The sequence below is a fragment of the Sitophilus oryzae genome, unplaced genomic scaffold (genome assembly GCF_002938485.1).
Source record: "Sitophilus oryzae breed Bouriz unplaced genomic scaffold, Soryzae_2.0 scaffold_410_pilon_pilon, whole genome shotgun sequence".
Classification (NCBI taxonomy): Eukaryota; Metazoa; Arthropoda; class Insecta; order Coleoptera; family Curculionidae; genus Sitophilus; species Sitophilus oryzae.
The window spans coordinates 171782-197189 of NW_022146986.1; the positions used below are offsets into that span (position 1 = coordinate 171782).

Sequence of the window (25408 nt, forward strand, 5' to 3'; positions counted from 1 at the left end):
TTTTAAATTGTTATAAAATTCTGCATCTCTCACTAGCAAATATTATTTTCGTCTTAATTGAGGCTCACAGCTAGAATTTTTAAGGGCATTACAGCCGGTGCCGTTCAAAGCCTACTTATTTAAAGTGGGCGAATTTTTATATACTCTATATCTCGAAGAGGAATCGAGCAAAATATCAAGTGTGTTATATTTTTGGAAAGGTAATTTTAAATTCTTTTCAATAAATTAAAAATATAAAGGGTGTCCCATATAAAAAATCGAATTTTCTGTTGATAATTCTTAAATTATTTATTTAAAAAAAAATATACTTAAACCATTAAATTCTACGTAAAAAGATGCTTTGGAAATGTTTTCATAAAAATACAAAATTTTCTATAGCAAAGGAATTACACAGCGATTTGTTAAAAATGCATATTTTTGAAAAACACCCCGTAACTCCGAAACGGTAACAGATATCGATATGCGGTTTTCACCATCATGTTTTTGACAAAAATTGAGCTCCAGACACCGATATTAGTTTTTGTCTATCTCCTATAGAAAAGGGTGTTTCCATTTTAAAGCGTCGAATTTGACCCGCCCTGTACATTCATAGATATGCTATTATATAACCAATAGAATTTACAAATTTCCTGTATATGATCACGCGTCATTTTCTCTCATATCATCCATCATAGCCAAAGTATCCTTCTTCTTTGGCTAGGTCTCCCTGACCTGAGTCCTCCCTTGTCGAAATCAACCATAACCTAAAATGATCCAGCTCATTGGGTCGATTATATTGGCTCGTCAGCCATTTCCTTAGATGATCTCTTGCGTCTGACGTAGCCAGCACCTGCACCGTTGACGTTGTTGACGTTCTTCATCAGCGACGCTGACCGTGACGGTGTCTGGTAGGTGGACAGTCGGTTTTTCCTGTTTAGGGTTATGTACGTGGTGAAGGTGTTGTTCCTTTGGAGGGAGGTGCTTTCGCTACCTTCCAGACCTGCAAAAGAAAGAAAAGAAAGTGGTTAGTGATGCTAGTTGGTTTTGATTTGGTTCAAATAAGAATCTAGAATTTTTATTCGACTCATTTTGAAATTTTCATTTGAGACATTTCGTATAATTTACACCCAGATGCAAAAAACGCAACGCGCGCGCGTTATTCTAGCCCTATTTTCATGAATTTCTTAGTAAGCTGTATATAATTATATCAATTTCAATTCGTAAACTCAGTTTTTTAGAAACTTTAGTATTTGGCATATTATACAGGGTTAATCGAGGGGTTGTTTTTATACCATAACTTTAAAACACCCTGTGCAATAATTTCGTGTGTAAATGTTCCTAAAATATAATTTTACGGTCAGAACCATGACTCCTGAGCATTTTGTTTTTTGATTCATGTCAATATACGCTTTGGTTAATTTTTAAGAGCGAAATGATCTGATCATGATCGATTTGCAATTTTGTCAATTATCATTATTTTTTATGTATTTTTTTGATATGACGAGATGGTTTTGGTGACTATTGTCGTAACGTCATATTACGCTCCATTGAATACTCTATATTAAATTAAAAGAAAAACGTTAAAGACTAACAATACAGTCCTGGTTTTAATAAACATTAATAACGATAACAGAACTAACTAACGATATTAGAGAAAACATCTGTAATATTCAAATATACAAACAGAAAAAGAAATTGTAAAAAATACCCTAATACTTCGTAGTGCCTCCTTTGGCCGCTATAACTGCCTCTATACGTCCGGTCATACTGTCCACAGAACACACTAAAGAAGAACGCTAACTCCCATGCATTTTTTAGTTTGAAAACGGTTTCAAATTTGTAAAGAAATCTGTAATCTGTATATTGAAGTGGCGCCATCTAGCCACCCAGGAAAGTAACAAATGTGGCGGCAAATTTAAATAGATCCAATTTATTTTTAAGCAAGACGTATTGACTTGTTCGCCAGTTAGAGCCAATCAGATTTCTACAAAATAATGTGTAGTCATCTGATTGGTCCCAAGTTGGCAAACAAGTCAAATGGTAAAAAACAAGGATTTATATATAAAGGTTAAACCAGGTTAAACTATTGTAAAGTGTTATTATGGTTTGCTTATATCATTTTATGTGCATAAAAACCTACAATAATTTATTTTAATTTACAGAAAATTATACCATAAAACATTTTACAAACAAATAAAACAACAGATTAAAAAGTATAATATTTATTATAGTACCAGATTTAAGAACACATAACAAATATCGTTGGAATACAAGAAAGTGACGTCCATTAGAAACAATGTTTTATTTACGTGTATTTTTTACATATGGACTTGAACAATTGTGTAATATCACATTGTGGAGTTTATGTACAAAAATATGGAGTTGATCATTTTTTTTTTGTAAAAATATATGGCGTTGTAAATATTACATTGTTAAAAAATAAAATTCACGAATATTTGGACTTGGTTGGAAGTTACCTCACCTCACTTTCTCAGGATTATTAAATAAAATTGTTAAATAAATCAAAGACCTTTAACTTAAACCTTACCTTTAATAGAGATCTTAAAAATCAAACACAAAACAAAGTTCAAAAAAATTCAAAAATACAAAATCACGATTTTAAAATGAAGATTGCAAAAAACACAGCCAAACAACCAGAAAACAGCGAAACGCACATCTCCGTTCTATTGCAAAACACAACTGAAGAGGAAGGAGGAAGGAGGAAGCTGGAAACGGAAAACTGATTTGACATACAGAACAATGACAGAACATAATTAATAGGCCTATTTAGGCAATTATAAAAACAATTTTGTACGCAATTGTTAGGCAACTAGAAAAATTAAAATAAAAATCTAGCGCCCCAGGAAATTACTACCCCAAAAACAGATCGTTCAAGGTCGTATATCTCAGTTGACTGGCCCTGATACTGTCATTGAGGCTGCTTACAGGGTAACCCATCGAAAACGTTCCGCAAGGCATAACGGCCAGGAAATTTTTTTTTTCAAAAAATCCAAAAACACGTCAATTTTGTTTGTGAGGGGGACAACTTTTGCCCCTAAAATGATTGCAAAATCTTCAACCCTCTAAGCGGGGGTATCATCCCCCAACTTTTTTCAAATGGGAAGGGGGGTCAAGTGGTACCGCAATGAAAAGAGCTGCTATTCTCTATATTTCCCCGCTTCGCTTTTGAAAATCGGTCGAGTCATTGAGAAAATATGAAAGATTGAAATTTGAAAAGTTTATTTAAACAGAGTAAATGATAAGGATAAATTCCTTCGACCAATTTGCTGTTTTTTCTTATTATTTCTAGATGTTTACGCATTTTTTCAGTTGCCACAAGGTTGAACGATCAGGTGCGAACGATAGTTGCTAGATAGCTGTTCTGTGACTTGTGCGCTGAAGTTCTTCTCAATATCGTTAAACTGACCTAAAATAGAATTTCCAAAAATACCATCCTACACGTTCAATTTCTGAGGGTTTTGTGTATGCACCTCGTGAAAAACCCCTCAGCACAGTACCGACAGTTATGCCAAACCAAACCAAACCAAACACACATTAAATAGGAAATTATTATCATTCGCCACTCGTTCATTCACAGTTTCACAAAATTGCAAGCGACGATCAAAATCGTCTTCGTTGAGTTCTTGTACCAACTGAATTTTGTACGGGTGGAACTTGTGTTTTTTTAATATCCTTTGGACACTGGTACGATTCACGCCGGCTAATTTTGCATTGGCTAATTTTCTTGTACTCAGCGTACTATCCATAGTAACCTGGCCCAATACGAATACCTCATAGCTTCATTTACTACAGGGTTTTCCCTCTGCCTCTTTTTATTCATAACGGAACCAGTTTCGCGAAATTTTGCTACTAACTCGCGAACAATTTTGCCATAAAGGTGTTTTTCAGGATGGCATTCATTGAATATCTGCGGAACCCGATTGCTACATTCATTATTTTTAAAATAAAGTTCGATTATTTCCACTTTTTCTGCAAGTGAGTACACCATAATTGTTATAAAGTTTAACGATATTGAGAAGAACTTCGACGCACAGGTCACAGAACAGCTATCTAGCAACTGCCGCACCTGATCGTTCAACCTTGTGGCAAGTGAAAAAATGCGAAAACATCTAGAAATAATAAGAAAAAACAGCAAATTGGTCGAAGGAATTTATCCTTATCATTTACTCTGGTAAATGTTTAAATAAACTTTTCAAATTTCAATCCTTCATATTTTCTCAATGACTCGACCGATTTTCAAAAACGAAGCGGGAAAGTATAGAGAATAAAAAGCCCTTTTCATTGCGCTACCATCTGACCCCCCTTCCCATTTGAAAAAAGTTGGGGGATGACACCCCGCTTAGAGGGTTGAAGGTTTTGCAATCATTTTTGGGGCAAAAATTGACGTGTTTTTGGATTTTTTGAAAAAAAATATCCTGGCCGTTATGCCTTGCGGAACGTTTTCGATGGGCCACCCTGTATATCAAATTGCGTTATGTTTTCCTATTTTTCTTTAAGGCCCAAGCGAAGTTCATTTAATGAAGCTGGTACAGCTTCGCGACCTCTAACCCTCCTGCCAAGCATTTCCCAAATATCGAACATGATGTGAGGGCAGTTCATAATAGTATATAGTTCACAATAATTACCAAAGTTGTCTTGTCATATTGAAAAATAACTTCAAAAAGAAATGATAATTGAAAAAATTGCAACCTGTTGAGAGCAAGTTCATTTCGCTCTTAAAATTTTACTAAGGCATGTATTGACATGATCCAAAAAATAAAATGCTCAAGAGTCATGGTTCTGATCGTAAAATTATATTTTAGGAAAATTTACAAACAAAATTATTGCACAGGGTATTTTAAAATTAGGGTAAAAAACAACCCCTCGATTAACCCTGTATAATATGACAAACACTAAAGTTTATAAAAAACTGAGTTTGCGAATTAAAGTTCATGTAATTATATACAGCTTGCTAAAAAATTCATAAAAATAGGGTTAAAAATAACAAAAATATAACACATTAAATTTGACCAAAAATTTCTCCGTTGCATTTTTCTGCATCTGAGTGACAATAATAATTATTGCTTTTTAGTGCTTAACAAATATCACCTAATTTTTAACTACTTAAAAATAGTTAAAAATGAGTGGAATAAAGTTTTACGAACGTACTCGAAAGATTTAAAAATGCATTTAAAGAATTTCCTTCGCCGATGGAGGAAAATCTGTAATCGGGAAAGTATTAGAAAACTATCGAGCGAGAGCAAATAAATGTTCTAAAGAATCTGGAGTGCTTTGTTATCCCGGCAAAGTATGGAAAAGTGCAAGATCATGCTGTAAAATGTACCGAGGTTTGTCGGAGGATAAAAGTATTTTAACCTTTTTTATTCTTTAACTTGAAGAATGAGTCTTACATTGGAGGCTCTCTATTACATCTTTAAAAGTACTTAGGGGATAATCAACTTCTTGAATATATTAATTGACAAAATCCAGTATCTGAGACGGTTTTATAGAGGTTAGTTCCCCATCTCCGATATCAGTCGTACCAAAGTTTATAGCACGAATGGTTGTCGTCTTGGGGAAAAACATTTGTAAAGTTGGAAACGATGTTTCGTTGACATCTTCATCGGGCTGGGACTAGGGATTTGATATTGAAGAAAAATGTGGGTCGATTTTCGCATAATTGGGGACGGGCCACAGGATGATACACTCGACGTTTCGAACCAATGTCTCTCATCATCATCATCATGTAGCCATCGTTGTCCACTGCTGAACGTAGGCCTCCTCCATATTTCTCCATGTCTCTCGATTTTGGGCCGTCATCATCCAATTTCCAGCAATCCTCTTTACATCATCGGTCCAGCGTGTCGGTGGTCTGCTTCTGCTACGTTTATCTGCTCGAGGTCGCCATTCTAACAATCTTCTAGTCCACCTGTCTTTAGATGTTCTCGCCACATGACCTGCCTATCTCCATTTCATTCGAGTTACGTGTTCCACTATGTCTTTAATTTTGCTTTTTTGTCTGATAGTGTTATTAGGAATTTTGTCTCTTTTAGTTATTCCAAGCATGACTCTCTCCATGGCTCTCTGGGCTACTCTTAAATATTCTGCTGACTTTTTCGTTAATGTTAGAGTTTCCGCTCCATATGTAATTACCGGCAAGACGCATTGTTCATAAACTTTCCTCTTCAAGCATATGGGTATATCACTTTTAAAGGTCTCCCGCAGTTTGCCAAAAGCAGCCCAACCCAAACCTATTCTGCGCTGTATCTCGTGTGTTTGGTTGTTCTTTCCGATTTGTATTTCGTGCCCGAGATATTTGTATATATGTGTTTCTTTTATGTCGGCGTCACCTATTCTAATGTTCTGTGTCAGCACTAAGTTTGTCATTATTTGCGTTTTACTCGTATTTATCCGGAGACCGACTTTTAATGAGGCCTGCACTAATTCTTCGAGCATCTGCTTTGAATCTCCGATGTTATCTGAGACAAGGACGATGTCATCTGCGAACCTGAGATGTGTCAACCTTTCACCATCGATATTTATGCCCCTATTCTCCCAAGAGAGTGATTTCATTGCGTATTCAAGGACAGCTGTAAAAAGTTTAGGCGAAATAGTATCCCCTTGTCGAACTCCTCTGCCTACCACAAGTTTTACAGTTGTGGTGGCATTACTATATATGTATTCTATAAGCCTTGTATACCTATAATCTACTCTTCCCTGCTCCAATGCTGCTATTATTGATGTTAATTCTACTGTGTCAAATGCTTTCTGGAAATCAACGAACACCAATGCTAGGGGCCTGTTGCATTCCATAGATTTTTCTATCAGGACTTTAATTACTTGAAGATGATCGTTTGTTCCATAACCTTTCCTAAAGCCTGCCTGTTCTCTTGGTTGATAGAAATCTAGTTTACGTTCGAGACGTTTGGCAATGATTTTGGTAAACAGCTTATACAAGTGACAAAGAAGGCTTATCGGTCTATAATTTTCAAGCTCGGTGATATCGCCCTTTTTATGGAGAAGTATCGTTATGGCGTTGTTCCATTGAGACGGGATTATTCCTTTTTCAAGGCATAGATTAAATAAGTCTTTAATCCATTTTAATAGTGTTCTTCCTCCGAGTTTTACAGCCTCAATCACTATGCCGTCCTCGCCCGGGGCTTTCTTATTTTTCATTTCTTTTAAAGACTTTCTGATATCTTCTGTAGTTATTTCCGGTATATCCTCTGATCCCTGGTTAACTATCTTTTTGCACAGACGTTGTTGACTGTTGTATGTTTGTTGGTGATTACTTGTGTATAGTTCAGTGTAAAAGTTTTCTGTTATTTTGAACAGCCATTCTCTATTTGTTGTTACGACTCCTTGGTTGTCTTTTAGTTTAAAGATCTCTCTCTTTCCATTTGATAGTTTTCCCCGCAACACCTTCATACTTTTATTCTCTTCTATAGTTCGCCTTATATTATTTGTATTAAATTTTCTTACGTCCTTTCTGATTTCTTTAGATATTGTTTTGTTCATTTGTCTCAGGTCTTCAGAGTTTTTGTTATTTTGTTTTAACATTTCTTTTCGCAAAGATATCATATTCTTTGTATTTTGGGTGAGTTTTTGTTGTTTGTTATTAATTTGTTGGCAGTGTTGTACTTCCGCTTCTTTAATGGCTTCAACAATATTGCTACTTATATTTTCAATATCGTGTTGACTGTTTAAGGTCCGTTCTTCCAGGAAAGCTGTAACGGAATCTGCACCGATGTACTCTAAATGGACGAAATCATCAGGATTTTTCTCTTAGTTATGGGTAGATTGGAACCAAACTGGATTGGAATCAAAAAAGATTGGAACTCAAAACTTTTTTTCCATAGCGACTGTTAAAATTGCCTTATATCTATCAAAAATAGTAGATAAAATAGTACTTTAACCGCAAGGCGAGATTAAATGATACTTTAACAGCGAGGATAGGTTAAAAACTTTATTTCTTCTCGCACGTTTTTTAATTGTTTCCATTTTTGAAAATTTTTGTATTCTTTTTCATAAGTTATTCGAGATTTAAATGGAAGTAGTTTGGATATGGCCGATGGGTAAACCGCAGAGGGAAAAGTGTACACCGTAATTCCTTTTACTCAAATAATTCCTCAGAATTCCTCGTAATTCCTTCGGAATTCGTTGGAATTCCTTGGTCTTCAAGGTCAAGGTCAATCATTCAAGGTCGTCCTTGGAATTCCTTGGTATGAACTCGGCAACTCGTTCAGTTTGAACCAGCGTTGCCACCGCGGTTTCGCAGTTCCGCAATTAATTTTCTCGTGATTTTTATATATGTCTAATGTCTCTATAAGTACTAGATCTAACAATAAAAAATACTATTACGAGATTTACATTTTTTTAGTTAAATTTTAGGATTAATAGGGGATCGTGAGGTTAAAATACTGGAAATATGTCGGCACTTACTTATCAATCACTATTACTTTTTAATTTTTCTCGGGATTTTTTGAAAATGATAGGTACCTAGTTATATCTGTAGGAAAGGAAATTAATAAAACTTCAGTTGCACGTCATAATACGATCACCAGTAAATTCCGTAATATTACGCATGGTGTCATTGATGAAGTGCACCTAAAGTTGTATTAGTTTCCCTATAGTATATACCTAGGTATTATTCCGAGGAAATGAAAAAAAAAACAACTACACTTTCTCACTACTAAATAAAAAAATCTTATGAGGGTTTCTTTAAAATGGCGTAATGAAGGAACGTTATAAGTAGATCTATCGGTGGTGGTTCGGCCGTACTATTGGAATATATTTTAGATATATATAATCGAGGGTACAATATTAAATTAAAAGAATATCTAGCCTGTAAATATTCGATATTTGGAAATTTTGGAAGCGATTCGAAAACGAAAAACGGATAGTAAAAAATTGCCTGCAAAACGTTTTTCTTTAAATTCAGTACTACCTATTATAGTATTCATTGTCTACTAATGTTTGTTAATTTTTTTATAAAATTGCTTGTAATTCCTCTTAATTCCTGTGGAATTCCTCTAAATTTCTAAGAAATTCCTTGGAATTCATCGGAATTCTTATGGAAATCATTGGAATGCATCGTAATTCCTTGGAATTCCGTAGAATTCCTTCATAGTGTACACCATAATTCCTCTGCGGTTTACCCCTCGGATATGGCGTTTGTCGCCTCAGCCTGAATATCTGTTGGTAATTTACTTATTTCGTTTTGAGCCATTTCTGGCTCCAATTCAATCAGCAATCCACATGAAAGAGAATTAAAAAATATTGATTCAAAACTGACAACTAAAAGGACAGCTTTATTTATTTGTCAAATTACATAGAAACCAACGCCAACCCAGCACAATATTTTTTCTACTTGAAATAATAATTTATGAATATTTTTTAAAACGTAACTCACTACGGAAAAAAATATTGTTTTATACACGACGATAAAATTGCATTATCGTCTTGTATAAAAAATAACTATTAATTTATTACTTTTTCCTTCTAATCCCTCCTAATCCTTCTATTTAATAGTTGTTACTAAGAAGTTTAATTTTAAATGTGCATTCACTATGTGCGCATACAATTTTTTTCTGTTTAATTTTCAATTGCGTATATTACGTATAATTCTTTCTATTATGTACTTATAGTTCAGTCATTGGAGATCAAAAAAGGGGTCTGCTTGGAAAAAAGTCCGGAAGTTTTGAAACTTTGCAGGTTTATAGGTTTTGGGGCCTAACTAAAATCCATAAAATGCACATTTCCAGACTTGCCGCCGGCGCCGGCGCCGCCATCTTGGCAAGATCGGTATTTTGTAAATATCTCGAAAACTATGCGTTTTTCGCAAAAATTTGAAGAGAGCAAAATTAAAGAGAATAAAATTTTCTATAAAAAGGTTATATGAAAATTTTGGCTAAAGTCAACCGTTTAGGCACAAAATCCCTGGAAATTTTACAATTTTGCGTAATGATATACATACTATAGTCGATTTTCCGAAACCAAATGTCGATTAGTGTTCACTAAAGCTAGTTTTAGTTTAGTTCCTTCAATTTTGTCATGAAACAGTGGCGTATCATTAATTCGTTCATTAATTTATGAATAATTAATTGTCGTGCTGGACAGCATTCATTGCGAACTTACCACCAGGTTCGGCATTGGTCTGGTTGTACCAAAGATGCCGAAGAATGGGGTTGGAGGAAAACAAAAACAGGCATTACTCCAGTCACAACGTTGAAAAACAGCTCTAAAATCCCTAGCGGCATTTTTATACTGTAAATGCAAAACCAACAACTGTGGTAAAGCCACAAATGCCTGCGGATGCAGAAAAGCAGGATTAACATGTTCAATGATTTGTGCATACTGCAATGGGAAATTCTGTGACAACGTCACTGAAGTGTCACTCGACGAATCCGATGAAGAGAGGTTGGACTTGCCTGTAGATATCCCTCTGGCGGCTGAAGATGAAGAGTTGGACGTATCGAGAGACCATCCTGATGAGCCCAGCACAGCAGATACGATCGACTTTGACATCAATGAGCCAGATCCGTCGGGCTTGTGCAGATAAGTTAAAGTTTTTAATTTACCTAGTGGAGTAGGCCTCCGGGGAGACCACGTTAAAATAAACGCGCTATGTACTTTAACTCTTGGGTGGTGTGGAAACAAGTACACATTTTCAATAATTAAAATTAATTATTCATAAATTAATGAGCGAATTAATGATACGCCATTGTTTCATGACAAAATTGAAGAAACTAAACTAAAACTAGTTTTAGTGAACCCTAATCGACATTTGATTTCGGAAAATCGACTATACATAATATATCATATGTTACGCAAAATTGTAAAATTTCCAGGGATTTTGTGGCTAAACGGTTGACTTTGGCGAACATTTTTATAAAACCCTTTTTATAGGAAATTTTATTAACTTTAATTTTGCTCTTTTCAAATTTTCGCGAAAAATACATAGTTTTCGAGATATTCACAAAATACCGATTTTGGGCGCCATCTTGGCAAGATGGCGGCGCCGGCGGCAAGTCTGGAGATGTGCATTTTATGGATTTTAGTTAGGGACCCCAAAACCTATAAACCTGCAAAGTTGCAAAACTTCCGGGCTCTTTTCCAAGCAAAAATCCCCAATGACTGAACTATTACATTTCAAATAATTTGTTCGCCCATCTGGAAACAGTGACGACAAATACCCTGCACGTTTACATCCTCTTAGATACATCGCAAACCCCAACTAAATACCAGCCAATTTCCTAAACTCCTTAACTACTAAATATTTCCGTGCCTGCGGTTTACAATGTTTCCTCCACTTGTGCATGTATAAACCTCGCACGATCTTCCTATTATGGCCTTATAAACCAAACAGACCTTTCAAGCGCAACAACCTAATTTAATATCTTTCATTAAGAACGTTGGTGCATTTATAGAATTCACCCACTAAGCTCTGTCTTCACTTAGTTGTTCCGCAATTTAACCAAAATATACAGGGTGGTCCGAATTGTATTCTGGAAACTTCGCCAGCATATTCTGCAGATAAAAATAAGTAAAAAAGTTCGTATAAGTGTATGTCCTAAAAGGCTTAGTTTCGGAAATACAGGGTGTAGAAGTTTCATTTTTATTTCGATTTTTTCCAAATAATTTATGATTTAACGTCAATATTTGGATGAAAATTGGTGTCTGGGAATTTTTTGACATGAGAAATTTGATTTTGATGTCAATGTGACTCCTACTTGTAGAGGGAGCCACCTACATATTTTTTAACTTGTTTGAAGAGTAATATCTTTTCGTCCGAACCTGTATAAAACTACTGAATAAAAAAAAATACACTTCTGTAATTTTTTACGTAAAAAATGTCTCTACGTAAAAATCGCTAAGAGTAATGGTTCTCGAGATATTTATCAATACCTGTCATCATTGACATAAATTAAACATGTTGACTAAATAGTTATTAGACTGAAATCATAAATTTGAAATGTCTTTGTTCCAACAGTTTAACAGAAACTGTTTTATCATCATTTTTTCGCAGAATAAAAATTTCCCAAATTTATTATTTCACTCAAGTAACTATCTACTCAACACTCGTGGCTGGCACCCTTTTTTCAAAAAACGAACTGGAATTTGAGAGTTCTGGATAGATTTACAATAGTTCTATAGCTCTTGATAAGTTAGAAAAATAGTTCTGGTTAATTTCGGGAGATATGACAAGGGGTGCGGGGGAGGAGCTAACTTCACGTAGCACCCTTTTTATATTCTGGAACAGTTCTGATAGTGGAAATATATTCTAGAACAAGAGTTTTATAGTTCCTGACTATTGATCAAAATAGTTCTATTGTATTAACCAAGTTATGAACAAAAATAAAATGGCAGCCTGCGCAGTTTAAATCGATTTTCTAAATCGATTTAAAGAATAGTTCTGAATAGAGTTCTGAATAGCACCCCAAAAGTTCTATAAGATGTACTATTTGATTTTTAAAAAATACCAATAATTAAAAATTTCCTTGATGCACGACTCTATAGATAGATATAAAAATCGACTTTGCAAAGGAAACGCAATGTTGAAAAACAGTTTTGGGTAGAGTTCTGAATGGCACCCCAAAAGTTTTATAAGATGTACTATTTGATTTTTTTAAAGTACCAATAACTAAAAATTTCATTGATGCACGACTCTATAGATAGACGATGTGTCGACTCAGATCAAACCATTGCTTATACCCGTCACATCTCTATAAAATCAGAATTAATAGAGATAATCTGTGTCAGTGTGGAGCTGATGTCTTTCATTTGATAATTGCTTGTCCACATAATTATAATCACCAAAAATCTTATAAGTACTCTCTATTTCGACAATGAGAGCAAAAACCGATTTCCTGCATGACATCCTTTTTAAATTCAACAAGACAGAACACATAAAACAAATCGCTTTGTTTTTGAATGTTAGTATAGTTTGTTTTTTTTCTCAGGTAAGATTTCGACAGACGATGACAGAAGAAAAGCAGATGACGTCCCATACCAATCTGTTTATTTTACTAAAAAAAGTTTCTAATAATTTATACATAATATGTTGTTCATACATAACTTGTTGTTTTTAACCAGTTTTATTGGTTTATTTCAAAAATGACAGATCGTATTTCAATTTAATTGGTTTGACGGAACGATGAATGACAAACGGACGCCGCGCGCCGATGCGTATGAACTCGCCTTTAGATTTTTGACGTTTGTCAAAGTCTTGCCAAATTATAGGTTATAATTTTGTGACAACTTTGTCAAATACCCTGCGTTTTGAAAGATGATGCATTTTGATTCGTGTTATTACGTTTTTGTGTCTTTTGAAGTCAAGTGGAGGAAAAATCGAGTGAAAATTGAAAAATGTAGAACCCAGAGCACAGTTTATGGTTAATACTCGCTGCCCAGGCAGAAAGTCTTATACAGATACACCAATAAAGTTATTATCAATAAAGTTCGTATACCATCTCGTCGTAGATAAGTGCATCTCGAATGTGGTAGAAGGACCATACTAAACACATACTAAAAACTGGAGTAGCTGTAAAATATCGACATCGCACGATAGGTAAATAATGGATTTTAGTACTGCAGAAAAATAATGTCAAAAGGTACTGGTTTAAAAAATTAAGATTATAGTTAATTAATCAACCTGTGAGGTATAAAATTTGGTAAGTGTTATTATTAATAAAATAGTTTTATTTATGTTGTTTTATTTATTCCTGCGGAATATTACAAATTTGTATTTGTACATAAGTTATATTGATAAATATAATCATAAATGCGGGAAGTTTCATAAAGCTTGAAAGTAAGTAATAGTTCTTTTTATATTTTTGGTATGTGGTGTCTTGTTTTTGTTTGTTTTGTATTAACACATACCGTTTTTTATTAAATAAAATAACTCGATTACATTTTTCAGTTTTATACTTTATACAGTTCTTTTCACAATATTTTGAAGTTACCTGTCAGTCAGATTTTAAATACATATATTAATTTCCTGCTATGCGTTCCAGTTGTACCAACTTATTTCTTTGTAAAATAAAATAAACTACTTTGAAATTAAAATGACAGACACATCTATCACTGTCAAGGATCTTCTCGTTGGACAGACTATAATTTAAAACTCTAAATATTTACTAATAACAAGCCTAACATTAACTTTATAATCAAGAGAAAAAACTAGCCGCAAATTGGAAATGTCATAATCACATTTTCTTGAAACGCACAGTAAGTAATTATTGGGACTTAGAGCTGCAGCTGCAATCGTAGAATGCATGCATAACTGAATAGTTGCAGAGCTTAAAGCAACCTGTTTAATAGCCTCAATAATTGTTAGTCGTTAAGAAAGATAAATCGGTGAAAGTTCATAAAACGTGACCATCCAAAAAAAAAAAAAAGAAAAGCAGAAAAGTACTTTGCCAGAATGGTCCTGGCAGCCTAGGCAACGCAACTCTCTCCTGAAAAGGAGAGTTTGAGAAGAAAGAAGAAGAAGAAGAAAAATCGATTGTTGCTGTCAAACAAAGTTCAATTTTTTTATTGCAAAAATGCCTCAAAGATTTTACCAAAATGAGCAAGAGCCCATTGGTAAACATAAATTATTTTTCTCGAGATAGAGACGGCTAGTAGAACACTCTTGCTCAAGGTGTAATATTCTTTTGTAAAATACAAATTGATAGCATAATTGAAAAACATTTATATAATATAGCGAGTTGCTTTAGAAATAGTAATTTCAACAGTCCAAAGGATTGGAACTAAAAAGATCGTAACTGATGAAGAGTTCAAGAAAAAATGAATAAATGCCGGAAAAAAACGGAACTCGCTTAATCAACAATATAGGAACGTACTTAAAATTTTCTAAACAATATGAACTGATCTCAGACACACCCTACAACTCATATTTGATAAATAATGATGACGTAACGTTGAACGATGGGTGAACACACTTATGTATTCTTAAATCTGCTTTCGATATATATATTTTTCTTAAGTTCCTTTCTTTTTGTCGTTTATTTCAAGTATGCCATTTCAATTTAAATTGGCCGGGATATCAAGCCTAACGCATTTAATTTTCTTTACTCTAGAGGGCGTTGTTATCATACAAAATTAAAATCAATTTGCTGTTGTTCGAAAGACTCTTGGGGAAAAACATCTTAGGATAACCGGCATTATGTATAATCCCCTAAAAACGGTTTTGAATCATTTAATGTTTTGTGTTCTTGAGGTTTAAACAAATGGCGCATTGTTTTATTGTAATTTCGGCATTTAATCTGCTTTTATTCTACTAGTGATGCTCATTAATAATGTTTTTAATTAATAAGTAGTAAAGCCTCATTCAGAACTGCGAAATTAGTGAAATAAATTAGTGGTTTCAATTACATTTAATGCTTAAAAATTTGCGATCATTCACAATGTCTAAAATATACAATAAAAATTAATAAAATTTAACTTACTTTGAACAAAAAGATAAGGAAGGAGTATAATGCTAACCATGTATTTCTAGGGTGGGGATCCTTGACGAGTATGATCCTTGTTTTGATGATTCATCTGACACGTTTGAATTTCTTCTGAAATTTTGTGGTTTTGTCTTTCTTTACTGAGCTTATTTTATGTTATTTATTTTTTTATTCTACTAATATTGATCGGGGTTTTACATGAAGATTTAATTTCACATAATAAAACCAAATAATATCTAAAATATATTCTATGTGAAGCTACTTTGAGGAATTTAAATAAATATCGTTCAAATAAATATTTATTAAGGACCTTTGGGTTGATTTTTATCGCCTTTTACTATATATGAAAGCTTACTAAGAGTAAGGCCGAGGGATTTTACAGCAAATATTTAATTCAAGCGCTACGCTGAAAGGAAAGGGACCCCAAATTCCATAGTAGTTAGCTTTTACATGTTTGACCTATAGATATCAGTAACAAAGATAGACTACCAATAGCTCTAAAAAGATACAAGAAGTTATAAGACGCGTAACAGGCCAACTATATATAGTTCATACCAAATAAACTTTTAGTCGCTTGATTGATAGCTTGTCCGGTACAGCGTTGTCCACACATATATATTTTCTTTTAATTAAAATATTTTAGGAAATAAAAATAAATTAATTAGAAATAGTATCATTTAAATCAACAAAACTCATCTTCTTAACAGCACTTAAGGGACATAAAGGGCCATTACTACAGCCTTCCCGTTCAAAATATTATTATAAAGTTGCGATGAGTTTTTTACGGCTATTAAGCTATCTTGTACACTTCGCACTACAAGAGGTTCTAAAAAGAACAATGTTTGACTGTAAGGTCTGCTAGTAAAAAGGTTTAAGCTTAAAATATTACAACACAATTCTTTTAAACTGTAATTCTTTTGTACTGATGTATGACTATGAAACTATGAACCCTTCCCGGACACAGACGGTACATTATGAGACAGGAAATTGTAGAGAGAAACAAGCCCTATAACATAGGATACCACATTTTAATGAACAGTGCTTTCCATAAGATGAATAAAATGAAAAATATACGAAATAATATACATGTACTGATTTCTTTCGAAAATCGACAACTATGAAACTATGATCCCTTCCCCGACACAAACGGTACATTGTGAGACAAGAAATTATAGAGAGAAACAAGCCCTATAATATAGGGTACAACATTTTAATGAACAGTGCTTTCCATAAAATCAATAAAATGAAAAATATACGAAATAATATACATGTACTAATTTCTTTCGAAAATCGACAACTATGAAACTATTAACCCTTCCCGGACACAAACCATACATTGTGAGACAGGAAATTGTAGAGAGAAATAAGCCCTATAACACAGGATACAACATTTTAATGAACAGTGTTTTCCATAAAATCAATTAAATGAAAAATAACGAAATAATATACATGTACTGATTTCTTTCGAAAATCGACAAGTATGAAACTATGAACTCTTCCCGGACACAAACAGTACATTGTGAGACAGGAAATTGTAAAGAGAAACAAGCCCTATTACATAGGATACAATATTTTAATGAACAGTGCTTTCCATAAGATCAATAAAATGAAAAATATACCAAATAATATACCTGTACTGATTTTTTTTGAAAATCGACAACTATAAAACTATGAACCCTTCCCGGACACAAACGGTACATTATGAGACACGAAATTGTAGAAAGAAACAAGTCCTATAACATAGGATACAACATTTTAATGAACAGTGATTTCCATAAAATCAATAAAATGAAAAATATACGAAATAATATACATGTTGTACTGATTGTTTCCGAAAATCGACAACTATGAAACTATGAACCCTTCCTGGACACAAACGCTACATAGTGAGACAGAAAATTATACGAATAAAATCATTAAAATCTACTATCTACGTCTTCTAATATCTATGTCCTAACCCTTATTAACAAATATCCCATTTCTCACATTTCAATAATTTAAGAGATCTGCAAAGAAAATCCCTACACTCGCATGTACCCGAATTATTTTGTAGCCTAAAAACCTTTGAACCATATAAAAGCGAGGTAAATAAAATTTATCGCTAAAGTTTAGGTAGACATATTTCTAAAGCAAATATGTAATTTACTGGAGAAAATTTATTTAAATTTAGGTATTCTGTGGCAGTCGGCAAGTGATATGCTACGCAGAAAGAGAATCATATTTTTTAATCAGAATATCAAGATTCTTTTTTTATACTAAAAACCAACACTAAAAAAAGTTTATTTGCCAAGACCCAGTTGGATGACAGCAAAATATATTGTTACCGGCCTTCTAAATTTTTAAATGAAAGTATGGACCTCGAAAGTAGCAAGAAGCTCGACATACAAAATAAATAAATCCTGACGGCTCGGCGGATTAAGTTACTAACTTTAACAAGTTAATTTTCTCCGTGGCTGATTGTTGCTAACTTGTTTATTAACTCGATTTGAAGAAAATTACGGAAAATGTTACAAGGCAAAAATTGATTTCATGCTATTTTTGGGAAGGTCAGTAAGAGGTAACCAAACGAACTTTGCTTAATATTTTGAATTTAAATTTCATATTCAATAAAAAATAAAGTAACATTTTAAAATAGCATATGATCGAAAAAAAAACGACATCAAAGACGGCTGGGGAATGACAATAGATGATCATTTTGACGAGGTCAATGTTTAGACGTCCACGAAGAAATGACTTAGGTACTACCGAGAAAAGTCAAAGATTTTCTTTAATTTTTTTTTATCTCCTCAATGAACACCTCAGTAGATTAGGGCTAAAACAACGGCGAATGCAGCTTCTGTGAAAAAAATGGGGTAACACCAAAACACCTCAAATTTGGTTTGGTTTGGTTTGTACGTAAGACACATCAACTTTTGATGTGTCTTACGTACTGTCACAGTGACACGTGTCGTACACGGTCAAGTTGGCCTTGGTCCAATCTATCGGCACACCAAATTTCATTTAAATCGAACGATTTTTCGCGCATAATAACATTTCAACTTCAAAAATGGAAATCATATCCTCTTCAATTATGTAATTTACCAAAATTATTATTTTGGAATTTTGTTTTTTCTTGTTAAATTAATTAATAAGACTAAAATACATTTTTTATCTTGTACAATTTTATTGTTTTATTTTTAAAATAATTTTATTATAATTTGTAACGGAATTTTTAGGAATAGCAGTAAATCCATCTATATATTTAATTAAACATTTCTTATAACTTACTCTGAAATATTACTGTACCAATTAAAATGTTATTTTAATTAAAATTTGACGTTTGAATAATATTAGCTTGCTATGCTAACATCGGATATTCAAGAGAATGTATTTTTAATAATTAAATTAAGTTACAAGCACTGCACACTAAAGTTAAGGAGAGATAACAGTAAAACAATTATTATACTAAATATTAATATCGTACTTAATTCTGTAAAACTTGGAAAATAAGTTGGTTATAATAATGGTTTTATAATTCGGAAACTCTCTATTTATTTATCTAGTAATGCTAAAACGCTCTATTTTAAAGTCGATTAGAGAAAATAGTATGATTCATTGGCAAGTAATGTAAATATTTACGATCCGGTAAAATTGTGATGTAAGAGGAGCTTAGCTTGCCCAAGGCGAGTCAGTAGTTGATATGCCGGCCGGCTGTTGTGTTGTGTTTTGTCATAGAGCTGATATTTGGGGGTTGAGAGTCTTTTGACTATAAATGTTGCATGTACAGTAAGGCAACAGGTCGTTTGACCAGAAGAAAACCTCTTGTGGTGTGACGTCTTGCTTTCGAGGTTGGTCTTGAGAGTTTGAGGTATCCCTTGTCTTCTCGATTGACACGATGCGGCGTTGGGGTAGTGAGCTACCCCAATTAGCTTATTCGATTGGGATGCGAATCTGTTTAGCGGCAGAATTGCGTCCGGGGGAAGCCCCTATACTATTTCAGGTGACACTAGCTAGTTGTTGAAGATTATTAACCAATAAATCCGAATAATATTTGAATTAGATGGAAGATATAGAATGAGGTATATTGAATAGAATATCAGTGATGTCAGTGGCTAGGGGGCGGAGGACTCCCGGGTGAGATTTACTATTTAACTATCAATTTTATCCAGATCAGTAAATGTGTGTTTTGCTATTTTCATGTACAATGAGAGAGTGCTTGCCAATGACCAACTAAATGGATATTTGAGGTGAATTTGCATTGTGAGACCCGGTTGAGTAAGCCCCAGAAATAAGCGATTTTACAATTCAATAATTAACTTCGAAAGAATAATTGTATAAAATAAGTAGGTATATAAAAACATTATAATTAATACTATTTCTTTAAAGTTAATGCTTTAAAAGTGCAGGAAAGATTTACATTTTTAAATAACAAATCGTTTAATTCATTCCGAGTGACTTTGAACATTAATAAGACTAGAGCCGGGTTAAAAGAAAAGTGACATTAACAAATTGCTAGTTTTAAGAATAGTTCAACCTTGTGTTTGTATATTTGCAGTTTTATTAAGTTTATGTCGACAATAATTTACAAATTCATGAAATTGAAAAACAGGCTACACTAAAAATAAGTGAAAAGTAATAAAAATTCTTAGAAATAGCCATCTTATCTGATATAGTCAAGCATCATTAAAAACGATCAACTCAATAACCATCAATTCGAAGTTGGTCAAAGAATTAAGTCCTCCTACTCTGGGTGCCAACAAGGCAATGCGAACGACAAAGGAACGAACACTCCACTAACTGGACCAGAGCCGTTCTGCTTCCTAAGTGGAAACCAACATAAAGCAGAACTGAAGAAACTGGAAAACTCTATTCGTAATCTGGAATGGGAAGACAAAATCCCCTAAGATACTCGAAGAAACTTTTTTAGAACCTATGACCGAGAAAAGTCAAAGATTCTTCTTGAGTTAAGAACACTCTTCGGATTGTCCGGTTTTTGTCAAAGTCCTGAGACTGTATGATAAGTTATAACGCAAGAAACGAAGATACTGCCCCTTTCCATGAGATTTTAAAATAATATTATAATTCCCAGTTACAATAATAATAAATATAGTAATTGTATTGGCTCAATATTCACAAACATTTTTGTATTGAACAGAGTTTTATAATATTTAACCAAGACCAGACCAATGCCAGAAAGTGTGAAGATCACAGACTTATCAGCTTGATGAGCCATACCCTAAAAATATTTCTGAAAATAATACACCAGAGAATTTACAAAAAATGTGAAAGCGACATAAGCGATTCGCAAATAGGGTTCAGACAAGGGTTAGGCACCAGGGAAGCGATAGTTGCAAAACCAGAACTGCTACGATCAGAGAAAGGATGTGTGCCAGTGTTTCATACACTACGAAAAGGCATTCGATGGCGTACAGCACCACAAATTAATGCAGCTCCTGAAAAGACTTGATATAGACCATAAAGACATCCAATGCATTGAGAAGTTATACCGGAACCAAACAGCACAAATAAAATTGTCCAATACCATGCCCAATCCCATACAAGTTAGAAGGGGGGTGCGACAGGGTTGCGTGCTGTCTCCACTCCTGTTTAATTTATACTCAGAAGCTATTTTCCAAGAGGCTCTGGAGGACGTGGAAAAGGGGGTCAAAGTTAATGGAGTGTGGATTAATAATATCCGCTATGCCGACGATACGGTCTTAATTGCAGACAATATACACGACCTACAACAACTGGTCAACAAGGTAGGAGAACAGAGCAAAGCAATGGGTTTAAACATCAACATCAAGAAAACCAAATTTATGATTATATCCAGAAACCCAGATATGTTTATAAACTCCATCCTAACATTTAACTCAAGGCCCGTAGAAAGAGTAGATAAATTTAAGTACTTGGGCATCTGGCTCTCCGAAGATTGGACATCAGACAAGGAAATTAAATGTCGCATCGAACAAGCTCGGCAGGCATTTTTGAGGTTTCGAAAAGTACTTGTCTGTTCTGATTTTGACCTCAGCCTTAGATTAAGATTCGTAAAGTGTTATGTGTGGTCGGTGCTCCTTTATGGTATGGAAGGTTGGACATTGAAAGCAGCTACCATCGACAAATTGGAGGCTTTCGAGATGTGGCTATATCGCAGAATACTGAAGATACCTTGGACGGCTAGATTGACAAATGAAGAAGTTCTCAGACGCGTTGACAAAGAGCGTGAATTATTTGAATTGATTAAAAAGAAAAAGACCGCATACCTGGGGCACATAATGCGAAACCCCAAATATCAATTCTTGCATTTGTTGATCGAAGGCAAGATCGAAGGCCGGAGGGGTAACGGAAGGAAGAAAATGTCTTGGCTGAGGAATATTAGACAGTGGACAGGGCTACTCGATGTTCAGTTGTTAATACACACCGCCCGGAACAGAGAAGCAATGGAAAATGTTATCGCAAACATCCATGTAGATCTACACTAGAAGAAGAAGAAGAACATAATATATGTCAGACTTCTTTGAGCCCTTTTTAATGATGATTTTAATATTAAACATTTGTTATCAATTATTTTAAACGTCTATGGTTGTTACAGGAGTAAGGTTGAAATGAAATGGAGATATATACTGTTACTCAATGGCTATTGTATCCTGCATTGAATGGAAATGAATATATTTCGATGTATATATTTTGTCGCTCAGCATATAGAGGTTATATTGTAGCCATGCTGCATTCATTCCATCAGAACGGCCATTCCTTGTTTACTATTTCCGGTTCAGGACACATAACCCTATTTTCATCACACAAATATTTCCGGACCATACATGCAGCAAAATTTAATGCTGTATTAACAGTCTGTTTTTAAAAAAGACATTTAATTTTCAATTCGACATAGATCTAGTGTGTTGTTTGTGTTGATAATAATAATAATAATAAATAAATAATGTTTATTCAAACTGATCCAATTACAAAGTATATACAAGACTTATACATAACTTACGAATACAAAATAGTGAATAAACATAATATCCTCTTAAGGTAGAACCTTGTCTGAGGAGTTTTATTTTTACAACAATAACTACAATATTTTATACTAAATTCTTAACTATATCTAAATGTATCAAATTAATATATTTCATTGTCCAACACTTAAGCACGCTAAAAAACAAGTTATTACACCGCGGTCTTATCTCCTATATCTAGTATTTTATAGGAATAATTTAACGAACATTTTATAAGTACTACTACTCCATCATTTTTATTTAGACTTCCTTCATTATATATAATGTTGTATCCCGGTATCCTATATAAATCAATATTCCAAATTTTAAAACTTTCACTAAGTACTAACAATCAAATTCAAAATCTATTCCACGTAAAAGAACAAGAAGCTCATCAAAATTGTGATCTATGCTACGAATATTATTATGAAAAAGTTTAAATGATGATAATTCAATGTCAAATTTACATATATTAATGTCATCCACCACATCTGCCTCAATCAACCTTGTTTCAAAGTCCCTAATATATGAATTCATTGTTATCTTATATGTTAAGCTTTTAAATATTTAACTTGCAATCTGACCCATATCGGAAACACCTAATTTTTCAAAAGAGAATAAAAGATAAAATATATATTTTTTTGTTTTACAATATACTCCAAATACCTTTAATAAAGAAACAAATAATCTATATTGGTTTATAAACGTCCATGTATTTACTATATATTTAAATATTAATAGTCTATTTATTTTTAGCCCAACACCAAATTAAATTTAAACATATAGTATATTTTAATTATTTAAAAGTCCCAAAAGTGCAGAGTCAAGTCGCGATATATGCTTATATCTCCAATTAGACTAAAATTACAAGGAAATTGTAGCCGCGCACAAACGAGCGCCATCAATGTATATAAATAATTCACTAACGTTTTGTTTAAAAAAAAATGTCTCTTTACACTTGACGACATCTTCATTTCTATACCGGCTTCGAGTAACTTCTTGTTGCTGGTCTTCCCTTATTAGTTGAAGGTAGGGATGCGGTTATAAGGCCAGCCGAACCCCTGCGAGTTTGCGTAGTCGATGCTCCCGGATTAATGGTAAATTCAATAGTACTGGTCGGCTTAGCTTTTGGATCCGGATAGTGAGTTTCTTGCTTGTGACGCTCTATAGGTTGTACAGGTTGTTCGTTGACGGGTGTCCCCGGAGCACTTAGGGATGGTCTAGATGGAATATCGGTAAAGACTTCGCAATCAGATTCGTTACCTTTATTTCCTCTCTCCACCAATTGTTCGTAATTATAAGTTTCGCTGCCAATTACAAGAGTATCCCTTTTAATGTACGCCCTTAAACCCTTTTCCTTTGCCTCTTTTAAATTTTGTTTGAGTACCTTGTTCACCACTCTCTCTTTCTTGGAAAGATCGTGGTTAATAAAAATGTTCTTTCCCTTCAGCTTATAGGCGCTTCGAAGAATCAATGCCTTTTTTAAATATGAATTGAGTTCTATACGTAGCGGTTTCGTTGAGTCGTTTCCTAAGTAGTATAAATTGTTTATATCGCTTATATTTATATCTACTTCTAACAGATTTCTTAGTTGCTCGGTTACCCAAGTAGCTAATTCAAAGTCCTTTAGGTTTCTGTGGTCCCGTAGCCCAAATATTATCAAATTGTTCTTCCTAGCTAATTTTTCTAGTGCTTGTACCCTGTATTCTATATCGTTTAATTTACTTTGTATTACAGTAATACTCTCCTTTAGAACTTCCGTTTGAATTGACAAATCCTCTCTCACCGTTTTAATGTCTTCTTTTAATTCTTTTTTGCTGTTCTGTATTAAAGATTTGATTTCTTGAAATTGTTTGAATATGAGCGTATCTACCATTCTTACGGTGTATATTATATATTATAATATCTGTTACTCAAATAAAAAATATTGCAATTGGCAACGACGTCCGCTGTACTTGTCCAAAACTAGGTCAAATAATTATTGTTAATCGATTTATGTGATGGTTCAAAGTCCAAAGTTATTGACCACGGCGGGGCGTTTTCTAACAAATTTGCCTTTTTAAAGATGATTAGCCGTTCTAATTATAGCACTTCTTTATTTAAAGACTAAAGACTTACTTTGTCAACTACTTGTAACACTGTATTTAATTTATTCTAGCTAGGAACCACAAAAAACTCAAAAAATTTCTCCGCGATTACAACATTAAAACTTATTTACTGCGCGCTAGCGTTGAACCTCTTTGTTTTTTTTTCTCAAGTAAGATTTCGACAGACGATGACAGAAGAAAAGCAGATGACGTCCATACCAACTCATTTATTTCACTAAAAAAATTCTAATATTTTTTAAGTTAACTACGGATGGGTTTATATATAAATCCGTCATGCGTCTTCTCTTGTTTTTAACCAGTTTTACTGGTTTATTTCAAAAATGACAGATCATATTTCAATATTATTGGAGTGACGGAACGATGAACGATGCACGGATGAACTCGGCTTAAGATTTTTGAGGTCTTGTCAAATTATTCGTTATAATTTGTGTCAAATTATGTCAAATAACGGTAGATGATGCATTTTGATTTGTGTTATTACCTGTGTTTTGTGTCTTTTGAAGTTAAGTGGAGGAAAAATCAAGGGAAAATTATTTGTAGACCCAGAGCAGCGTTTATAGTTAATATACAGTACTCAGACAGAGAGTTTTATATACCAATAAAGTTACCCTCAATAAAGTTTGCAAATCATTTCGTATATGGTACTAAAAACTGGAGTAGCTGTAAAATAACGACGCTACACGATAGGTAAATAATAGATTTTAGTATGGCAGAAATATAATTTGAAAATGTATTGGTTAAAAAAAATAAGATTAAGCTTTTAAGGTATAAAATTCAGTCTTATTATTAATAAAATATCTTGTTTTATTTATGTTGTAAATATTCATATTTGATTCTATTTACAATTTATGTTGTAAATAGAATCTCACGCACAAATCAACCAGGGGAC

General features: G+C 33.6%; 1 protein-coding gene across 1 annotated transcript in view; it reads right to left on the bottom strand.

Annotated features, from left to right (window-relative positions):
• Positions 1-562: 562 nt before the first annotated feature.
• Positions 563-25408, bottom strand: part of LOC115885640 (RYamide receptor-like) — a 168619-nt gene continuing 143773 nt past the window's right edge. Inside the window, exon 7 of the mRNA XM_030904607.1 lies at positions 563-979. Coding sequence (XP_030760467.1) covers positions 771-979 — 209 coding nt within the window. The 3' untranslated portion in view covers positions 563-770. The remainder of the gene's footprint in view (positions 980-25408) is intronic.